Source organism: Sinocyclocheilus grahami, unplaced genomic scaffold, assembly GCF_001515645.1.
Source record: "Sinocyclocheilus grahami isolate Dianchi unplaced genomic scaffold, SAMN03320097.WGS_v1.1 scaffold42.1, whole genome shotgun sequence".
NCBI classification, from domain to species: Eukaryota; Metazoa; Chordata; class Actinopteri; order Cypriniformes; family Cyprinidae; genus Sinocyclocheilus; species Sinocyclocheilus grahami.
This window is the reverse complement of record NW_015505221.1, coordinates 1,391,101-1,413,306: the sequence shown is the minus strand read 5'-3', so window position 1 is coordinate 1,413,306 and position 22,206 is coordinate 1,391,101. Positions and strand designations below refer to the sequence as shown.

The following is a 22,206-nucleotide window of genomic DNA, read 5'->3' as shown; positions in this document are numbered from 1 at the left end:
ATTTCATTTAATTAAATTTGATTTCAAATATCTTTTTATAAATATAATACAAAATGCAAATGCAATATTCGATTGTTTTCTGTGCCTCTCTAAAGTGTCCTTGAGAACACAACAAAAGCTCATGAGAAAAATAAAATCTGGTACTTTTGTACCCCCCTAGCTTTTGTTGCAAATCATACAAATATTTTAATTAAAATGGAATTTAAATAACTTTTTCTTATAAATAAATAAATAAATACATACATACAAGTAATAAAGAAATAATTCTGAGATTATAATTATCTGGGCCTCTTTTAAATCTTCTTGAGTAGTCCTAGAGTTCCCTAAAAAATATGATACTCCTATAACTCTAGCTTTTGTAGAAAATCATACAAATATTTGTTTTTATTTAATGAAATATGAATTCAAATATCTTATTTATAAATGTTTATTTAATTTAATTTAAATGTAACAAGCAATTAACTAATTAAATTAGCTGTTAAATTAACAAGCGACCTTTATAAATAGCAGACACACACACACACACACACACACAAGCTATTGGGATGCGCGCTGACATTGTCTACTAAACCCAGCAGCAGCCACGGATTTCACTGCAGCATTATGAATGTGTCCTCAGAGATGATCTGGGAGGTGTGCTTTACACACTGACTGAACGCAGTAAAAAGCCTCCATGCTATTCCTTGTGTTGGTGGTACAATTTGTGTCTAATAAATCACAAAAGTATTTGACTGTAAAGTTCGACTCTCTCTGCTGTTTGTCACACGCTCCAATTAGTTTTGTCACGCCCACCAGCTTCTCCGGCCACAAACGGTTCTGAAGACTGTAACAGCCAAATACATCACAAAGTCTTTTGTACCCCCCGGTCCACCATACTGTTTTAATAAATCCTTTCATTTCAAAAAGTGAAGTCAACATTTTATGATTTAATAGCTTCCTTCTCGCTGTCGGTGCCGATGACGAAGGCCAAATCCCAGAGTGCTGGAGTCTCCCTGTCCTTAATAGGGGGCTTGGGAGGTTTCTTCCTATAGCGGACTAATGGATTCTCAATGTGAGGGTAGAACTTCATCAGGAAAAACCCACATGTGATGTTGGACTCTCTCTTTATACGCTATTCCAAGGTTTATGTGGCATTCAAGTTGAAGTACGATGGCCATTAATCTATAGCTTTTGTCTTTAGTTCCTCATCAACCACTATTAATTAGACAGACTGTGTACATTTAATATGTAAATGGCCTTGCTGACCTCTACTGGTGTGTTATTGGTGTGAACTGCCCGGTTGCACTCATGGAGCTAATGAAGGATTCAAAAGTCTAAGAATTCTGAAAATCTGAAATTTTTTATTTTTTTAAACTGGAAATAACATTTCTTTTTTATTCTGAGACCTATAAAAACCAAGAAAAGTTATTTAAATTTCTGCACTATTTTTGGGTCACTAATCAAATATGCTGCTCATTAAAGAAAAAGGGTGCATACGCTACTAAATAAATAACAATTATTTTAAATAGAAATTTTTGCTCAAACTACCATGCAGATTTTAATATTAATATTTAAAATAATGCAAACAAAATCTCTTCTTTTCTTCTAGTGGCTTTAGACATTGTTCCCCAATGTATATGAAACTTTAGATACAAAGATATTGAGAAATTACATGACATAATCATAACACTTCATTAACCCATATTTAATTTTTTAATTTAATTATAATAAAGTATAATTGAATTCAATATTTTAAAAAATTATTTAATTACTTGTAGTAATAATAATTAAATAAATAAATAAGTATTTAATTCAATTACATTTTATTATATTCATAAAACTGTTTAATAAAAAAAATAGATTTTATTATTTAGATAAAAAATATAGTGCCTCAACACATCCAAATCATGCGTAGGTGTATGGGATAAAAGCAGAATATAGTAGTAGAACATAAATAAATCCCACACACTACTCAAACTTGAATGATCAGAAAACATTTTTTTTATCCGCTTCCCTCTTTCTATACTGAAAAAAACGAATAATAATGTTAGATACTTTAGATGTGGTGATGCAAGTTTGAGTGGTGTGCAGAATTGTTATATTTTATAATTAAATTCTAAAATGTAAATGTGGGTTTATGAAGTGTAATAATATTAATTATTAGATTGTGAAATAAATTAAATATTTAATTAATTCAATCTATCAATAGAGCATATTATTTCATGTTGATTTAATTTAATAATTTCATAATCTCCTTTTAATCATTTCATTCATTTTATCAATTATTTATTTTTTAATGCAATAAATTATAAAGGTTTGTGTACAAATGTATAAATGTTTTGTGAATTTCTTCGGTTGTCAGCAACTGTTTTATTTTTAAGCAGCATAAAATATGCAAAATATCAAAAAAATACAGCATAATTATGTTTGTCCCCAGTGGTGGACATGCTACCACTAAACGCTTCTTTGGTATGGCAAACATAATTTCCATTAAACAGATGCGCATCACCCGTCAGGACAGAGCCAAGCTAAAATAGCAGGTTTGGTTATCAATCATATTGTGATCCAGCCCAGCAGAACTCACTGACCCATGCATATTTTGTCCTCACCGGGGTCAAACACACACACACACACACACACACACACACACACTTACACACACACAGGAGTTCTCAAGGGAGGCATTACTTTGGCTGTTCTTGCCTGAGAGTGGGAAGTGGAGCTCTTGAGCATTTCCCCATTTTGCTGCAGGACAATTCCATCATCCTCTAATCAAGCCTGCAGTATAATATTCAACTCCAACTCGATCCCATCTCCATCCTTGGGCAAGGGTTGTGACGCAGGCTCATGACAATAGAAGGATATTGAAACACTTCGGCATCCACTTGAATGTCCCGATCACTCCTGCCAGATCAGTCAGTGCTGAGCTTGTGTCTCCTCAGACGGCGTTCTGCAAAGGCATGTCAAAGTGGGTTGGCAAATGCGTGCCTGGCTGCTTAACATTAAAAGAATAGGTCACTTTAAAACACTGAAAGAAAATACTGTCATTATTTACTCACCCTCATCCAAACCTGTATGCTGTTCATTTTTCTGGAACACAAATGGAGAAATTTTGAGTTCCAAAAAGAAAAAAGAAAATTTGACTATAAAATTTCAAATGACCACAAATATTAATTCATTTTCAACAAAGTTTTAAAGTGTTTTTGTCCTATATAGAGCTTGACAGACATTGCATGGAATCTTTTAGGGGTTTTAAACCACTTGATGCCAAAGCATCCTTTATAATATACAAAAGCTGCTATATATTTTCATACATAAAGACTCATTTATTCTGTGTGAGAGAAATAAGTAATATTAGATGTATAAACCTGGAAAGACACCTTTTCAACAATAAATAAATGCACAATAAATAAAGCAAGAAAGAAAAATTAGTAAGCAAAATGAAACAGCAATATTATCAAATTATAAATGTAAAAAAAAAAACGAGAATGCATTAAATTGATCAGTGGCAGTAAAGACATTTCTATTTCAAATAAATGCTGAAAATATTGATATAAGAAGAAATGTTCAAACAAAATCAGCATATTAGAATGATTTCTGGAGGATCGTGTGACACTGAAGACTGGAGTAGTGATGCTGAAAATTCAGCTTTGCATCACAGGAATAAATTACATTTTAAAATATATTAAAATAGAAAGCACTTATTTGAAATTGTAATAATATTTCACATAATTACTGTTTTACTGTATTTTAGCTCAAAATGCAGACTTGGTAGACTTCTTTCAAAGACTTCTTTTTATACAGTTTTTTTTTTATTTTACATTAAAATGATTAGCCTGGACCCTAGTTTGAAATGAAATAGACATACATATGAGCACACTGTGGATTAGCAGTAAGATTCATGATCTCTTTCATCCATGATCTCTGTAAGATACTGAGGGAAATATCAGTGAATCCTACTGAGTTTGCAATGCCACTCTGATTACGCACATCGTAATAATATACAGAAAGATGAATCAGTCTCAACGTGTTGATGGCAAAATGATTAAAAATGCCATGCTGCTGTAATAAAAAAAGACATGATGTTGAAGATTAGTATGAGCAAATACTCAGAACCATTAAAAATCCAGTGATTTCAGCACCCTTTGCTTCACATTACTATCAGTCGCACCATCGCTTGCTCTGGGCCCGAGCTTTTTTGACACATGATGAATCTCAGGCGAGTTTTACTGAGAGTATGAGGGTTACATAAGCAGGGCGGGAGAATGAAGCGTAAGGTTTAAACGGAAGAGACAGATCCAGGTCCAGCCCCTATACAGACCCTCTCCAGAGATTCATTAAAGACAGAGCGAGGGGAAGAAACTTCCTGTTTGACCCAACATCTGCCTGCATGGCTGGTCCGAAAGAGTAACTGGGGATATTTGAGTGGACAAAAAGAAACTTTCTTATAATAGGTAATTTCCCTGCATATTGCAGATGTGGATGACCGTAGCGCACAAAAAATTCATCCCTCATTGTCAGGTCGCTCGGCCAAGCTTGAATACAATTCATGATTTAGGGAACAATAGGGAGTTTTGTCAGACAGACGGGGGCGTAGAATAACTTCTCACCGGAAAGCGAAGCGTAGGACGATCTCGAAGGGACGCGAGCGTGCTTCACTAGAACTGCATTATGAAACAAGATTCTCCACTTTCATTGGAATTTGGAAATTCGAACAGACATTTGCCAAGCATGTGTTAGTCCTCTTTCCAAGGCAGAACAAAGCAGGAAAAATCTAAACTCTGGATTCCAAGACATTTTCACATGGAGTCAACCGCACGTGGACATAGCGGAAATGCAATGGATCACAAAGAGTGTGTAAAAACACTCACCCAAAAGCCAGGAGCAGTTATAAAGAGACTCCTAGAAAGCATGGGGTGTAAATTTGAGCCCACGAGGGCAGGTTGTTGAGTCACTATCTACTAAAACGACTTTATTTTTATTTATTTTGTTGAAAGAAATTAATACCTTTTATTCAGCAAAGACACGTTCAATTGATAAAGAGTGACAAAACATTGCTTTCCTAATGTTAAAATATTTCTATTTCACAATAAATCCTGAAAAAAATCCACAAAAATGTTAAGCAGAACTCTAGCCACATGGTAAACTGAGTTTATATATATATCACAATTCAGACTTTTTCAGAGTCAGAATTGCAAGATATAAATCCAGAATTGCGAGTTTTATATATAAGCTTGCAATTATGAGGGGAAAAAAGTCAGAATTGAGAGATGTTAACTTGCAAAAAGAAAAGTCGGAATTGTGAGATTAAAAAGTGTGAGATAAAATGTTGCAATTACCTTTTTTATATTTTATTCAGATTATATAAAAAATCTGAATTGCAAGATCTAAACTCTGAATTCAGAGGAAAAATAAGTCAGAATTGCAAGATGTAAACAGAATTCTGGGAAAAAAAGTCAGAATTGAGAGATGCAAACTCAAAATTCTGAATTTATATCTTGCATTTCTGAATGGCAAGTTTGTTTCTTTTTTTCTCTCAGGATTGCAAGGGGAAAAAAGTCAGAATTGTGATCTAAAAATACCTTTTTTATATTATATTTTCATAGTTTTTACTGTATTTTTATCAAATATATTGTATTTTAGATACTTTTCTTTCAATAAAAAGTCAAAAAAAGTGTTACAAAAACGTTCTTCTCACATTTCCTTTCTGACAGAACGCCAGTCTTGAATTTAGCAGATTCTCCCATCTCAATCTGGTGTTCTGTTCCTGAGAGCAACAAACCGTGCTGACAGCGTCACAAATCAAGCGGATGAATTATTTACTGCACTCTCACACTTCCACATCAGTCACAGAGCGCACAAAGGCAAATCCTGTTGCCGTGTAATCAAGACATCATTATCCTTCCACATAAATAAACAGTTTAAAAAGACGGGCGGAAGCAGATAATGAACGTGTCTCTGAGTGTGTGCGCATATCAAAGTTCGCCAAGACACGAAGGCCTCTGAATACCTCAACGCTTTTGCCACAGTTGTGGCGTATTGTGTAAATAATGTTGATCAAACGCCCCACACTGTGTTATTTTCTCTCTAAATGAAGTGTATCACATTTATCGAGCCTTTTGATTAGTCTAAATAAAATGGGCTTATCACGGATTGAGCTATAGTTTTGCATTTATCATCGCAGATAAACACCTGGCAAAAGCCAGATGCAAACCCGCACCTCCAAAATGAGCACCACAACTCAATGTATGCTGACCACTACGTCACGACTCCAACAACAGACAAGAGACTCACAATGCTGTCATAAACGACTACTGATCTGATTCTTTAAAACAGACCTCCACAACTCAAACAGAATTCTAACAAACTTGGGCTGAAAAAAACAGCGTCCTTTCCAACTCAGATAATATCCTAAAGGACAAAAACCTAAATTATTGGCTTTGACATTGCAGAGAGGGAGCGTAAGCTTCAGAGGTTAAGGCAGGGAAAGCGGCCGAGCATGTCTTGTGTTTTACAGTCCGTACTGTATGTTTCTCTCACAGAGTTTGGATTTATTTTAGTTTCTCAATAGCAGGACATAAATCACTCCTGTCTTACCCGCTCTCACTGTATTTGTGCATTGCTTCTCACTCTCTTTCTTTTATACCATCCTGTCTTCTTTTTCCAGTATGTTCTCTGTAAAAATAAATAAAGATTTTTTTAAATCCTGTTAAAATTACAGTAGAAATCTGGTGACAAAAATAGAATTTAAGTACAAATTAATTAATCTACTTAAATTTGCTTTGTACGTTATTGTCAAAATAAAAGGCCACATAATGATTTCAAAATACAGAAATGCAATAAACATAAATCGGACATCTTAAAATGTAACATAAAACTATAGATATCTCCATACAAAAAAGTAAAATAATAAAACATTTTTAAAATTACACTCATTTGAATTTTTATTTATTTATATAATACATTTTTATTTGCATGACCAATGGAATAAATAGATACATAATTATTATAATAAATAAAACTTTTTAAAATCCTGTTAAAATTACGGTAAAAATCTGGTGACAAAAACCGACTTTCCAAGCAGGAATTAATTCATTTAACAACCTCCTTAAACTACTTGCATCTGCTTTGTATATTAACATTTACTTATATAACCTCTATAACATAAGTGGTCAAATAAAAAGCCACATAATGATTTAAAGTCATTATAACTGGTTTTATGAACATTAAACAATGCAATAAACATCAAATAAGTACAAATGTATAACAAAACACTGATGCATAAATCATATGCTAATTTGTTTGTTTACAAAAAAATACAAATGTTACAAAAAAATACAAATATTTTTAACAATATTTTACTCTAAACAAACAATAATGGTCATGTTAGAATATTCTTCTTAATTTATGCAATACATTTTTTACCATAAATTATGATAATTCATACTTTTCACTACCGAGACCAAAATTCTTACTGTATTTTACAATCAAATTACTTGTATCATCCTGTTAAATCAAATATAATTTTTACCGAATATGTTAAGTTAAATTTAAACAATTATAAGCAAGCTATTTAGTGTAACATTTTTAGTGTAACTTTATATATATATATATATATATATATATATATATATATATATATATATATATATATACTTACTTTTTCTGTTAAAAGTAAAAACAAAGTGTCACTGATTGTCTAACTCGGTATCCGTTCCCTCCAGGAAAGGCCCTGTTTTTCCTCATGAGGAAGAATTAGTCTCTCAGACATTACCACAGCCAGCCTGCGGTGTGCAGCTTTAGGGCGAGTGTTTCCCTGCTTCACCACAGTCTGTGGCCCCACGGGCCCCGTCCTGCTCTCTAATTAGATTACCCAACATTCCCAATTTTGTTGTGCTATATGCTGGGCAGCCCCTTACCTTTAGAGAGCTGTAATACTGGGTCTTAAAAAGAGGAAATGACCTAAATGGCTGTCAGACAGGATTTTGTTACACCCGATGGTGTGCTGACAAAAACACATCTGTGAAATCACAGGCGTCAGGATTTTAAAATGCTCGCTGAAATGGCACTTCATGCCACACTGTGACTGAACAGTACAGAGAGACATCATTAGCAGGTTTTAGAACATAAAATTTAAAAAGTCCTGTGTTTTGGAGCCCAGACTTTCAAAAAACATTTGAAACTTTGTTCAAAATATATCTTTTTGTGTTTCACTAAATGAAGGAACATCACTTGGAATGTTGGAACAACATGAGGGTGAGTGAATCATGACAAATGTTATTTGTAGGTGAACTAATACAGTTTTACAGATTATTTTAAGGAAAATCAGAGGAAACACATCCCTTAAAGGGATAATTCACCCAAAAATTACACTACTGCTACGTCATCCACTGGAATGCTACTCTCTCATGAACGCATGTACGACAGTTAGTGGGAGCTAGAGATTATGGTTTATAAAGTTTTAAATATGGATATTTTTCTTACACAAACGCATCACTTTGCTTCAGAAGGCCTTTATTAACCCCCCGGACCACGTGGAGCACTTTTTATAATGGATAGACACACTTTTTTGGGCTTCAAAATCTCGACCCCCATTCACTGCTATAAAGCTTGGAAGAGCCAGGACATTTTTTTATTATAACTCAGATTGTATTCATCTGAAAGAAGAAAGTCATATACACCTATGATGGCTTGAGGGTGAGTAAATCATGGGGTAATTTTCATTTTTGGGTGAACTACCCCTTTAATGTTGATGCCTTCATCATCAACTTGGCCTATAGGAAATGACAACTTGGAGTGAACTTTCAAACATGGCCTAAACAAACACAGCAAAGCCTTCACAAAATCAAATTTACACATGTCGGGCATGCAAATGATTCTCAAGTGAGTCTCTCTGATTTCACAGGATAGAGGTGCTGAATTTGAGTGATGTTCGGTCATTAATCATCTTTGCAAACCAGTAGGAGACAACTGAACGGACCACAAGGCATGTTTGAGAGAAAGGTTCACCTCTCTTCATCTCACTCTGATACTCAAGTTTCATTCAGACACATCAAGCAAAAGATCATTCAGATTTGTATCAAAACGTATCGCCATTAATATAATTGAAACATATACATATTCAAATAGTAAACAGTTTTGAACTGTGGTGCTGAAAAGTCTGGCCTGCTTCATGTCCCAGTTTCTCCTCTTTACCTCCTCTTACACTAACGTTCAAAAGTTTGGGGTCGGTAAGATAAAAATACAGTAAAACAATTACATTATCTGTTTTCTATTGTAATATATTTTAAAATGTAATTAATTCCTGTGATGGTAAAGCTGAATTTTCAGCATCATTACTCCAGTCTTCAGTGTCACATGATCCTTCAGAAATCATTCTAATATGCTGATTTGCTGCACAAGAAACATTTTGTTGTAAACAGTTGTGCCGCTTAATATTTTTGTGGAATATTTTTTTCAGGATTCTTTGATGAATATAAAGTTCAAAAGAACAGCATTTAACTGAAATATAAACAGTACAAATGTCTGTACTGTCACTTTTAATCAATTTAACGCATTCCTGCTGAATAAATGTATTAAAGTAATTTCTTTAAAAACAATCTTACCCCAAATCTTTGAATGGTAGTGTACGGCAGTGTCTTTAAACTGTCCTATATACTAAAGGCAAAAAATAAATAAAAAGTTCATAGTTTCTATAAATATTATTAAGCATATTTCATGCTAATAATATATAGCATGAAACACTTTGTAATGGATTCATATCTTGCCTAACAGTAATTATTTATTATAGTCATGCACCTGATTTGTTCTCTGGCAACAATACAGTCCATATGTCAATTCATCCATATGGAACCCTGTAAATGCTCAAATACATAACAGAAAGGGGAACAAATAAAAATAATATTAATAAATTAAATGTGTTAATGTCTCTAAAAGATGATAATATAATTTATAAATAAATAAATAAATAAAAACTTGTAATAAATTGTAAAACATATTGTAATAAAAACTGGGGGGGGGGAAATAGAAGTCGCTATAGTAATCTCAGATTTTTCTTCTTTTTCTAAGATGCTATAGCAAACAGTTCCTCAAAACATCAGGGAAGAATTTGTCTTCTTGGTCTTACAATCCTCGAAAGTTCCAGCTCTATGAGACGAGCCAGAAAAAAAAAATAAATCACCAGAAAATCTGCAAGCAAACCATAAGAAACTGAAGAACGTCAAGAATGGAACAAAACCCTGCCGTAAACTTCATCTACACCGGCACCACATGCATTTCACATGGTGCAGCTCCGCCAGACGAAAACCAGTGAAACCTCTCTCATGCATAAGTATGGCGAGCGCTTACTTGACTGTTTTACAGCTGTCCCTGGTTAGCGGTTTTCTCAGAACATTTCTTCACCACAGTCTGTGGCCCCACGGGCCCCGTCCTGCTCTCTAATTAGATTACCCAACATTCCCAATTTTGTTGTGCTATATGCTGGGCAGCCCCTTACCTTTAGAGAGCTGTAATACTGGGTCTTAAAAAGAGGAAATGACCTAAATGGCTGTCAGACAGGATTTTGTTACACCCGATGGTGTGCTGACAAAAACACATCTGTGAAATCACAGGCGTCAGGATTTTAAAATGCTCGCTGAAATGGCACTTCATGCCACACTGTGACTGAACAGTACAGAGAGACATCATTAGCAGGTTTTAGAACATAAAATTGAAAAAGTCCTGTGTTTTGGAGCCCAGACTTTCAAAAAACATTTGAAACTTTGTTCAAAATATAACTTTTTGTGTTTCACTAAATGAAGGAACATCACTTGGAATGTTGGAACAACATGAGGGTGAGTGAATCATGACAAATGTTATTTGTAGGTGAACTAATACAATTTTACAGATTATTTTAAGGAAAATCAGAGGAAACACAACCCTTAAAGGGATAATTCACCCAAAAATTACACTACTGCTACGTCATCCACTGGAATGCTACTCTCTCATGAACGCATGTACGACAGTTAGTGGGAGCTAGAGATTATGGTTTATAAAGTTTTAAATATGGATATTTTTCTTACACAAACGCATCACTTTGCTTCAGAAGGCCTTTATTAACCCCCCGGACCACGTGGAGCACTTTTTATAATGGATAGACACACTTTTTTGGGCTTCAAAATCTCGACCCCCATTCACTGCTATAAAGCTTGGAAGAGCCAGGACATTTTTTTATTATAACTCAGATTGTATTCATCTGAAAGAAGAAAGTCATATACACCTATGATGGCTTGAGGGTGAGTAAATCATGGGGTAATTTTCATTTTTGGGTGAACTACCCCTTTAATGTTGATGCCTTCATCATCAACTTGGCCTATAGGAAATGACAACTTGGAGTGAACTTTCAAACATGGCCTAAACAAACACAGCAAAGCCTTCACAAAATCAAATTTACACATGTCGGGCATGCAAATGATTCTCAAGTGAGTCTCTCTGATTTCACAGGATAGAGGTGCTGAATTTGAGTGATGTTCGGTCATTAATCATCTTTGCAAACCAGTAGGAGACAACTGAACGGACCACAAGGCATGTTTGAGAGAAAGGTTCACCTCTCTTCATCTCACTCTGATACTCAAGTTTCATTCAGACACATAAAGCAAAAGATCCTTCAGATTTGTATCAAAACGTATTGCCATTAATATAATTGAAACATATACATATTCAAATAGTAAACAGTTTTGAACTGTGGTGCTGAAAAGTCTGGCCTGCTTCATGTCCCAGTTTCTCCTCTTTACCTCCTCTTACACTAACGTTCAAAAGTTTGGGGTCGGTAAGATAAAAATACAGTAAAACAATTACATTATCTGTTTTCTATTGTAATATATTTTAAAATGTAATTAATTCCTGTGATGGTAAAGCTGAATTTTCAGCATCATTACTCCAGTCTTCAGTGTCACATGATCCTTCAGAAATCATTCTAATATGCTGATTTGCTGCACAAGAAACATTTTGTTGTAAACAGTTGTGCCGCTTAATATTTTTGTGGAATATTTTTTTCAGGATTCTTTGATGAATATAAAGTTCAAAAGAACAGCATTTAACTGAAATATAAACAGTACAAATGTCTGTACTGTCACTTTTAATCAATTTAACGCATTCCTGCTGAATAAATGTATTAAAGTAATTTCTTTAAAAACAATCTTACCCCAAATCTTTGAATGGTAGTGTACGGCAGTGTCTTTAAACTGTCCTATATACTAAAGGCAAAAAATAAATAAAAAGTTCATAGTTTCTATAAATATTATTAAGCATATTTCATGCTAATAATATATAGCATGAAACACTTTGTAATGGATTCATATCTTGCCTAACAGTAATTATTTATTATAGTCATGCACCTGATTTGTTCTCTGGCAACAATACAGTCCATATGTCAATTCATCCATATGGAAATATGGAACCGCTCAAATACATAACAGAAAGGGGAACAAATAAAAATAATATTAATAAATTAAATGTGTTAATGTCTCTATGTCTCTAAAATATAATTTATAAATAAATAAATAAATAAAAACTTGTAATAAATTGTAAAACATATTGTAATAAAAACTGGGGGGGGGGAAATAGAAGTCGCTATAGTAATCTCAGATTTTTCTTCTTTTTCTAAGATGCTATAGCAAACAGTTCCTCAAAACATCAGGGAAGAATTTGTCTTCTTGGTCTTACAATCCTCGAAAGTTCCAGCTCTATGAGACGAGCCAGAAAAAAAAAATAAATCACCAGAAAATCTGCAAGCAAACCATAAGAAACTGAAGAACGTCAAGAATGGAACAAAACCCTGCCGTAAACTTCATCTACACCGGCACCACATGCATTTCACATGGTGCAGCTCCGCCAGACGAAAACCAGTGAAACCTCTCTCATGCATAAGTATGGCGAGCGCTTACTTGACTGTTTTACAGCTGTCCCTGGTTAGCGGTTTTCTCAGAACATTTCATGTGAACTCTCAGAGCTGTACGAGCAAATGAACATGAATCATATTGTCTAAAACTAATCCAGACATGCCATTGTACTGCAGCCTCAGAGGATGCTGGCATGTAACAGGGGTAAATCAGATAAATCAAACAGAAAAAATCAGGGGGATAAATATTTTATTTAGCTTTAATTTCTTTGACACATCCTTCCTAGACTTCAACAGTAGTAACTGGCTTTTTCAAAATTGATAATCAGCATATTAGAATGATTTCTGAAGGATCATGTGACACAGAAGAGTGCAGTAATGGCTGCTGAAAACTCAGCTCTGCCATCACAGGAATAAATCAAACTTGAAAATATATTAATATAGATGTTATTTTAAAGGGGTCATCGGATGCCCATTTTCCACAAGTTGATATGATTCTTTAGGGTCTTAATGAAAAGTCCATTCAGACACATAAAGCAAAAGATCCTTCAGATTTGTATCAAAACGTATTGCCATTAATATAATTGAAACATATACATATTCAAATAGTAAACAGTTTTGAACTGTGGTGCTGAAAAGTCTGGCCTGCTTCATGTCCCAGTTTCTCCTCTTTACCTCCTCTTACACTAACGTTCAAAAGTTTGGGGTCGGTAAGATAAAAATACAGTAAAACAATTACATTATCTGTTTTCTATTGTAATATATTTTAAAATGTAATTAATTCCTGTGATGGTAAAGCTGAATTTTCAGCATCATTACTCCAGTCTTCAGTGTCACATGATCCTTCAGAAATCATTCTAATATGCTGATTTGCTGCACAAGAAACATTTTGTTGTAAACAGTTGTGCCGCTTAATATTTTTGTGGAATATTTTTTTCAGGATTCTTTGATGAATATAAAGTTCAAAAGAACAGCATTTAACTGAAATATAAACAGTACAAATGTCTGTACTGTCACTTTTAATCAATTTAACGCATTCCTGCTGAATAAATGTATTAAAGTAATTTCTTTAAAAACAATCTTACCCCAAATCTTTGAATGGTAGTGTACGGCAGTGTCTTTAAACTGTCCTATATACTAAAGGCAAAAAATAAATAAAAAGTTCATAGTTTCTATAAATATTATTAAGCATATTTCATGCTAATAATATATAGCATGAAACACTTTGTAATGGATTCATATCTTGCCTAACAGTAATTATTTATTATAGTCATGCACCTGATTTGTTCTCTGGCAACAATACAGTCCATATGTCAATTCATCCATATGGAACCCTGTAAATGCTCAAATACATAACAGAAAGGGGAACAAATAAAAATAATATTAATAAATTAAATGTGTTAATGTCTCTAAAAGATGATAATATAATTTATAAATAAATAAATAAATAAAAACTTGTAATAAATTGTAAAACATATTGTAATAAAAACTGGGGGGGGGGAAATAGAAGTCGCTATAGTAATCTCAGATTTTTCTTCTTTTTCTAAGATGCTATAGCAAACAGTTCCTCAAAACATCAGGGAAGAATTTGTCTTCTTGGTCTTACAATCCTCGAAAGTTCCAGCTCTATGAGACGAGCCAGAAAAAAAAAATAAATCACCAGAAAATCTGCAAGCAAACCATAAGAAACTGAAGAACGTCAAGAATGGAACAAAACCCTGCCGTAAACTTCATCTACACCGGCACCACATGCATTTCACATGGTGCAGCTCCGCCAGACGAAAACCAGTGAAACCTCTCTCATGCATAAGTATGGCGAGCGCTTACTTGACTGTTTTACAGCTGTCCCTGGTTAGCGGTTTTCTCAGAACATTTCATGTGAACTCTCAGAGCTGTACGAGCAAATGAACATGAATCATATTGTCTAAAACTAATCCAGACATGCCATTGTACTGCAGCCTCAGAGGATGCTGGCATGTAACAGGGGTAAATCAGATAAATCAAACAGAAAAAATCAGGGGGATAAATATTTTATTTAGCTTTAATTTCTTTGACACATCCTTCCTAGACTTCAACAGTAGTAACTGGCTTTTTCAAAATTGATAATCAGCATATTAGAATGATTTCTGAAGGATCATGTGACACAGAAGAGTGCAGTAATGGCTGCTGAAAACTCAGCTCTGCCATCGCAGGAATAAATCAAACTTGAAAATATATTAATATAGATGTTATTTTAAAGGGGTCATCGGATGCCCATTTTCCACAAGTTGATATGATTCTTTAGGGTCTTAATGAAAAGTCTATAACATACTTTGGTCAAAATGTCTCAATGGTAGTGTAAAAAAACTCCCTTTTTACCCTGTCAAAATCAGCTGTTTTCAGCAAGCTGTTTTTTAGTCCATGTTGCTTTAAATGCTAATGAGCTCTGCTGACCACGCCCCTCTCTTCCATGGGGCAGACTGTAAACTTCAGCGCGAAACTGGCTAACTAGCACATTATTAGGAAAGGCGATTTGCAAAGATTCTTAAACTCTTATACTCACTTCTTCTGTAGATGAAGCTGGATCACGAATGATTCGCACGAACATAGACGCATTTAGGTAGATCGGGATCGGCGCATTCCCTTCAAAAACGAAAGAAACGTTAATACTCTGCTTCTTCAGCGGCTGAGATGTCGGGAGTAAATGACGACTGCTTTATTCATTATTACATCCAACAACAAAACACCTCAATCGCTTAATCGGACACATTCTTGTCTTCCCCCGCACCTGTCGACACAATGGTGGACAGCACCAGTGTTGCCAGATTGGTTAGTCAATTTCCAGCCCAAAAGCTCACAAAAACCCGCCCAAAACTTTAACTGTCAAAATAATGTGATGGAATGTGTAAATCAAGGTTGATAAGGGACATTTTTAACTCCTTAAAACAAAATGATGATGACAAAATAATATAAATATAACGTTAGATAAATTTCCCAGGTAAACGGATCGAATCGGGGCAAATAGCCTACATTAAAGAGAATTTAGCATCCGATGACCCCTTTAAATAGTAATAATATTTCATAATATTACCTTTTTACTATATTTTTTATTTAAATAAATGCAGCCTTTGTTAACATTAGAGATTTCTTTGAAAAACAAACTAAAAAAATCTTACCGACCCCAAACCTTTGAATGGTAGCGTTTGTGTAATTGACCTTGCTATGGACATCATCCAAAAATACTGATATGGTCAATTCCCCTTTGTCCATGTAATCATAGTCAAAAGGATAAAGTATAAACCTGATCCTCTCACTCTTGTTCCATCTTAAGTCTTTCCAGAAATGTCCATGACATGTTGCTGAACACCTGAAAGGTTAATCCATCTCAGTCAAAACCTCAGACTTCAAACAGAGATATGCTCTTGGTACCCCACTGGCAGCTAAAAATCCAACGCACTCACCTTCAGATGTGCAGAAATGTGGAACGAATTAAACAGCTAAAAAATAGAGTTTGGTTAAACGAGAAGGTAGAACTAAAATTGTAGAAATAACTCGACACGCCAAGATTAATTAAACAATGTCAAGTTAGAAAAAATTGGGGTTGTCGGCCATTCATGCCATGGAAAATAAAATGGCAAGAACAAGCTCCTGATTGGTCTGCCTGTAGAAGCCTTCACTTTGAGCCAACACTCAGACATAGGAAGTCACTTTAACAACCCACCACAATTATCACATGCTCACTGGAGACAGAAACTTTGTTTGTTTGAATGAATGAAGCACCAAAGAAGTTGTTTTAATTTTTCACTAGAACTAAAATTGTAGAAATAACTCGACACGCCAAGATTGATTAAACAATGTCAAGTTAGAAAAAATTGGGGTTGTCGGCCATTCATGCCATGGAAACTAAAATGGCAAGAACAAGCTCCTGATTGGTCTGCCTGTAGAAGCCTTCACTTTGAGCCAACACTCAGACATAGGAAGTCACTTTAACAACCCACCACAATTATCACATGCTCACTGGAGAGGAAGCACAGGGCCATAATCAATTAGCAATCCGCGGTGAGCACAGGATAAAGAGTCAAGACGCAAATTTGGGGGCTCGTCCGGGATCATGTTTATGCTAAACTGGGGTTAAGCTACAAAAACAGCGAAATTTATGAAATGTGGTCACCAGGGCCTTCCCAGTTGAGTAGGTGTAAAGACGGCCCACAGAACAAATTGGAGAGCTCATGATCTGCATTATGTAGGGGAATTATGTAGGGAAACAGCAAATTTAACATCATCTGAAAAAGACATATTCATGACAAAAGTGTGTTTAGTATTTGAAGGAAGAAATTAATATATGGAAACGAATATTTGTTAAAAATTTTAGGGGTAAAATTAAATATATTTAATAGTCTTCAGTGTCACATGATCCTTCAGAAATGCTTCTAATATGTTGATTTGCTGCTCAAGAAATTATTGTCGACTTAACATTTTTGTGAAAAGTGAAAATTTTGATTATTTTTTACTTTTTAGAATACATTGATGAATGGAATGTTTAGAACAGAATTTGAAATATCATGTAATCTTTGTCCATTTTGATCAAGTAATCCTTGCTGAATAAAAGTATCAATTTCATTAAAAAAAACAACTAACTTTCTGACAGTAGTGTGTATGTATATAAAAATTTTAAACAAACTTAAAATGTATCACTTCACAACAATTTCTTCAAGAAGAGATTTCTTTGATCCTTCAGCTTCAAGAAGGAATCGGATAATCTGCTCTGTGTGAATTGAAATACTGTTAGAAATTACAAAGATTTAAGATTTAAACTAAAGAAACATTCACTAAAAGGATTTCCGGTTATAATGTCAAATCCAATACAACTGACAACTGTGATACACAACAGCACATTTTCATACCCCTCCACAAGATGGCAGCATTTCATTACATATAGAGATGGTGTACATGTGAGACCATGTTTTCAATGATGAGATGAAGCCCATGAAGATAAACTAGAAGTAAGCTAAAAAAAAAATTAGGCTAAAACAGATATACAGTTATTTTTTATTTGTTTTATTAAAAAAGATTTACTTTTACAAACAAATATATGTAAGGATTCGGAGAGTTGTGTGATTGTGCTTGTGTGTACTGGTGTACATGAGCCTAGGCAAACCAGGCCAATTTTGATTTAAAACTAATTACCTGGAAATCTTACCTGATGAAACAAATCAATTTGAATGATCCAAACAATGACTGTTTAGCCACGCCATCACTCTCACTGTCTGTAATTTAGTTTATGCTGAAATGCCTTCAATTGCTAATGTTCTTTGACCTTTGAGATTCCATGCTTCTCTCTTTGTGAGTCCACAGGCCACATCCTGGTTGTCTACTTAAACGCATCTTCTCATGCCTCATGCTTTAGTTTCAGACATGAAGCAGCTGCCCAGTGAGAGCAGCGTTTCTGTCTCTGATGAGAGCGACAGTGATTTGAGTGAGTCTCTCCACAGATCTCTCCCACTGCTCTGGCACCTGAAGGAACACACACACATGCATATATATATATAAACACACTTGAATACACAAACAGATCAAATGTGAGTGGACCTGTGCTTCTTTCCCAGTTATCTCATCAGCAGACATAACAGTCTTGACAACTTACTGGCCGTGATATTTGGCAGCCCAAGAAGAAAAAAAAAGCAGGCCCATTATTGTGCTCACAGGGTTTCAGGTTTTGTTTTCTTTTGTTTAAGGTTTTGGAGTCTGTTCTCTTAATATAAAATCTTGGTTTTCTTTAACAACTTCCTTTCAGGTTTGTTTCAGATTACCTTAAAAGTGATGTGTAATTTCTAACACATTAATTAAGAAAAATCTATTTATCTTAAATTGTGCTATATATATTTTATTTATTATTAATTTTACTGAATAAATAATATAATTAAATCTTGGTTTTATCAAAATCTGTTCAGGAATGTTTCATATTAACGTAAAAGTGATGTGTAATTTCTAACATAATTTAGAAAAAGCTTTCCTTAACAAAACTCAATTTAACTTAAAATGTGCCACTTGTGGTGTGTGTATGTGTCTGTCTGTCTGTCTGTCTGTCTATCTATCTATCTATCTATCGACTTTCAACTTAATGATTTTCACAGCTGTTACTACTTTTTCACAGTAGCCGTTTTCTACCACGCTCACTTCCAAATTTCTCAAATCCATGGATTAAACTCACGACACATATTTTCCACAGTTAACTCCTCAGGATTCAATTTGTAAGCAGGCGGATGAAATAAACTAAAATCTAGTGATTAAGAAAATTTGAGGGGGGGGGGGGGGGGAAACCCTAGATCACGACTAATGGCTGTACTGCAGCGGCTCCTGAGCTTCAGCAGTTCTGCAATGTACAGTGTTTTTTAATCTTCATTTGGAGGCAATTTAGAATAGAAAAGAACAAAAAAAAGTAGTGAAACGAAGAGGAGACTCCCTGTTTTTCCATTGTGTAATAGAGTCACTGTTCCCTTACTTAATTATGGGTACAAAACTCTCGGTAAGGAGCCAAAACATCTGCAAGCGGTCAATTGAACTCCTCCTACCCTTCAGCTAATGACAGCTACTTCACAGACAAATTTCACACACAACTCAAATATAGCAAGAACGTTTATGGCACAAATTCCTATATATCAACGTATCATCAGATATCACGCTGTAATAAGGTCTAAACCAATGAAGAATGACCTCCGTGTATTTGTTTAGTCAGGAAATTAAGAACAAATGGCCCCAACTTGATTGCCACCCACATATAAAACTCGGGTTCATGGAAAATATGTTTGTGGAATATTTACAAACGTAGAAAGACGAAAAGCTTGTCTACTTGACCACAGCTAATGACAACATTACTCATGTGGCCTGTTTTGTTATTGGTGTGACACGACAGTCCTACTGGGAAAATAATATATGGGCATTTTTCTTTTCTCTACAGAAGATCACCAACGAGGATCAAAAGTTTAAGCCTGCCTAAGTCTCATGTTTCCAATGAGTAGCAAAATATGACTCACATGTAATAAGAAAGCAGCGGATCAACAACTTGAGCTGCCATGACATATTGAAAAATCACAGTGACACATGTGGGGAAAAACAAGATAATAATACAGTGGAGTTTGAGTCAACACACTAAATGAACATTTATCTTACTCTAAAGTCTGTTGTGGTCTTCCATCAAATCCATAAAAAGGATAAAAATGCTAAACTCAATCTATTTTAAATTCAAATCTAGTGGGTAAAAATATAATGCATTAATTTAGCCAGGGCCGGATTTAGCTCTTTTCGTGACATAGGCAAAACTAATTTTTGGGCCCCCCTTCCCTATTAATATAATAGGCCTAATATTACCACCCAAGCAAACAAAAATATTTCTTAATCAGTGGAAACCGTTACAGTGTTTTCTATCGCAATAAGCGCTTGCGTTCAGTCAATAAAAATCGAATAGTTCTTAATTAGTTTGAAAACTGAGAGACCATTCCATTAATAGGCGCGGCGACGCGGCCACATAACTTCGGGAGTGCATTATTTCTTCTCTAATAATTTTAACGGCCTGGAGTCACAATCACACATCAATTGTTCAGATTATTTGTTTCAAGACATCTGACATGTTTCTATCCTGAAATCTTGTGTGTGTTGAACAAGCTAATTTTTTAAGCACCTCAACCAGAGAGAGGGAGAGAGAGAGGGAGAGAGAGATTAAGTGAGTGTGAATACTTGCGTCTGTGCGTCTCTCAGCAGTATTCAGCAGCAGGGTCTACTAATAGCGAATCTTTAAGTTGAACTGCTTCAAGAACCTCGCTACTGAGAAATGCGAAACTATTTTATTGATAAATTCAATACAACAAGTTTCTGTCCGCGTCTCCGCGCGTCTGTACTGCGTGCGCGAAAACGGGAGAAAGAAAGCGTGATTTCCGTACATAAAAAAGGTTGAAGACATGGAAATAGTTTGTCATTTTACCCTATTGTTTGTTATATTTATTTGCTCAATGTCTTCTGGGGTTTTTGGTTCTTTTACTGTTGTAGATATCCCATAGTATAACAAAAATATTATATATCTCTTCATTGTGTTTGGGCCCCCCCTGGACGAGCAAGCATAGGCACGTGCCTAGAATGCCTATGCGTAAATTCGGCCCTGAATTTAGGGACATCACACTGGAGTAAACTGGGGTCAAGTGACTTATTCAATGGTTGAAAATATGCATTAAAATGTTATATCCGCAATGTATGTTCTTACATTTTTTATTTTGATGATTACCTGTCCCTGTGGTCCAAGGAAGTTGGTCAAAGTAAAAAAAAATTGTGGTACACTTCACTTGTGGAAAAAAGACCTTGTGTTTAAAGAGTTACAATGCTAAATATAGATATGTTAAATGATTGAATCTGAAGGTAATCACTATGATTTGTCATAATATTACATCACTTTTCCATTCCTGGAACGGGGTGAAGAAAATACAGGGAGCTTTTGTTTCCATACCTGTGAATACTGCTCTATTTCCAACAAGTCAGAGGGAGCGATTTCTATGTTTGTACTTGACCTGGCGACAGATATGTTCCTAAACAATGATAGACCGCAATGCTTTCTTACACTGACAGATCTGTTGAAAATGGCGAAATCATGATACCCCAAGGCCCACATCCAGAAACCAAACATTCGCTGTTAACAACAAAACCTCTTGAGTTCCCCTCATTACAATTGTGACATACACAGAAAGGTCTAGCGAGGGATCAACCTGGGTCATGTATGTTATTTCCTTTAGCGACAAAACAGTATTTCAGTTTCCACATCCTTATTTTCCATCTCTACGCTCACCCATCACCAAGTGCCCGCACCTTGTCTTGATGCATTAGGAACAAGCCTTATCACGTAAATATTTCACCTTTCCCTCAAACAAAAGACTGTCAGCATTTGTTACCAAGCTGTCCAAACAAGAATTACCATAGACTAAACAGTCATCATTTGCTGAAGAATAAAAGTGAACGTGTGAGAGACTGCGAAATTGCTTAGCTGAAAACAAACCACCCTCCAATGGAGGTCTCCTGCATTGTTTATACAGATGCAACATAAATACTCCTCTGCCCACATACAAAAAATAAATAAATAAAAAAAGTTGTGCCCTCTTCGCATCATGAACTACTCCTAAATAGCCAGATAATGCATTTCATACAAGGAACTTGATGCGTTTTTTTTCTTTTCCTGTAATTGGATGTTAATTGTGCAAAACTCAATTTTAAGCATTTCAAAGTCTTAAGAATGTATTCAAATATTTTCTATTTTTTATTATAAAGTCTGGGGGTTATATATATATATATATATATATAAACCTTTTTTTATTTTATATATATATATATAT

At 34.8% G+C, this 22,206-nt stretch overlaps 1 protein-coding gene across 1 annotated transcript in view; it reads right to left on the bottom strand.

Annotated features, from left to right (window-relative positions):
* Positions 1 to 17,937: 17,937 nt before the first annotated feature.
* Positions 17,938 to 22,206, bottom strand: part of LOC107582240 (isoprenoid synthase domain-containing protein-like) — a 30,571-nt gene continuing 26,302 nt past the window's right edge. Inside the window, exon 9 of the mRNA XM_016268000.1 lies at positions 17,938 to 18,349. Coding sequence (XP_016123486.1) covers positions 18,245 to 18,349 — 105 coding nt within the window. The 3' untranslated portion in view covers positions 17,938 to 18,244. The remainder of the gene's footprint in view (positions 18,350 to 22,206) is intronic.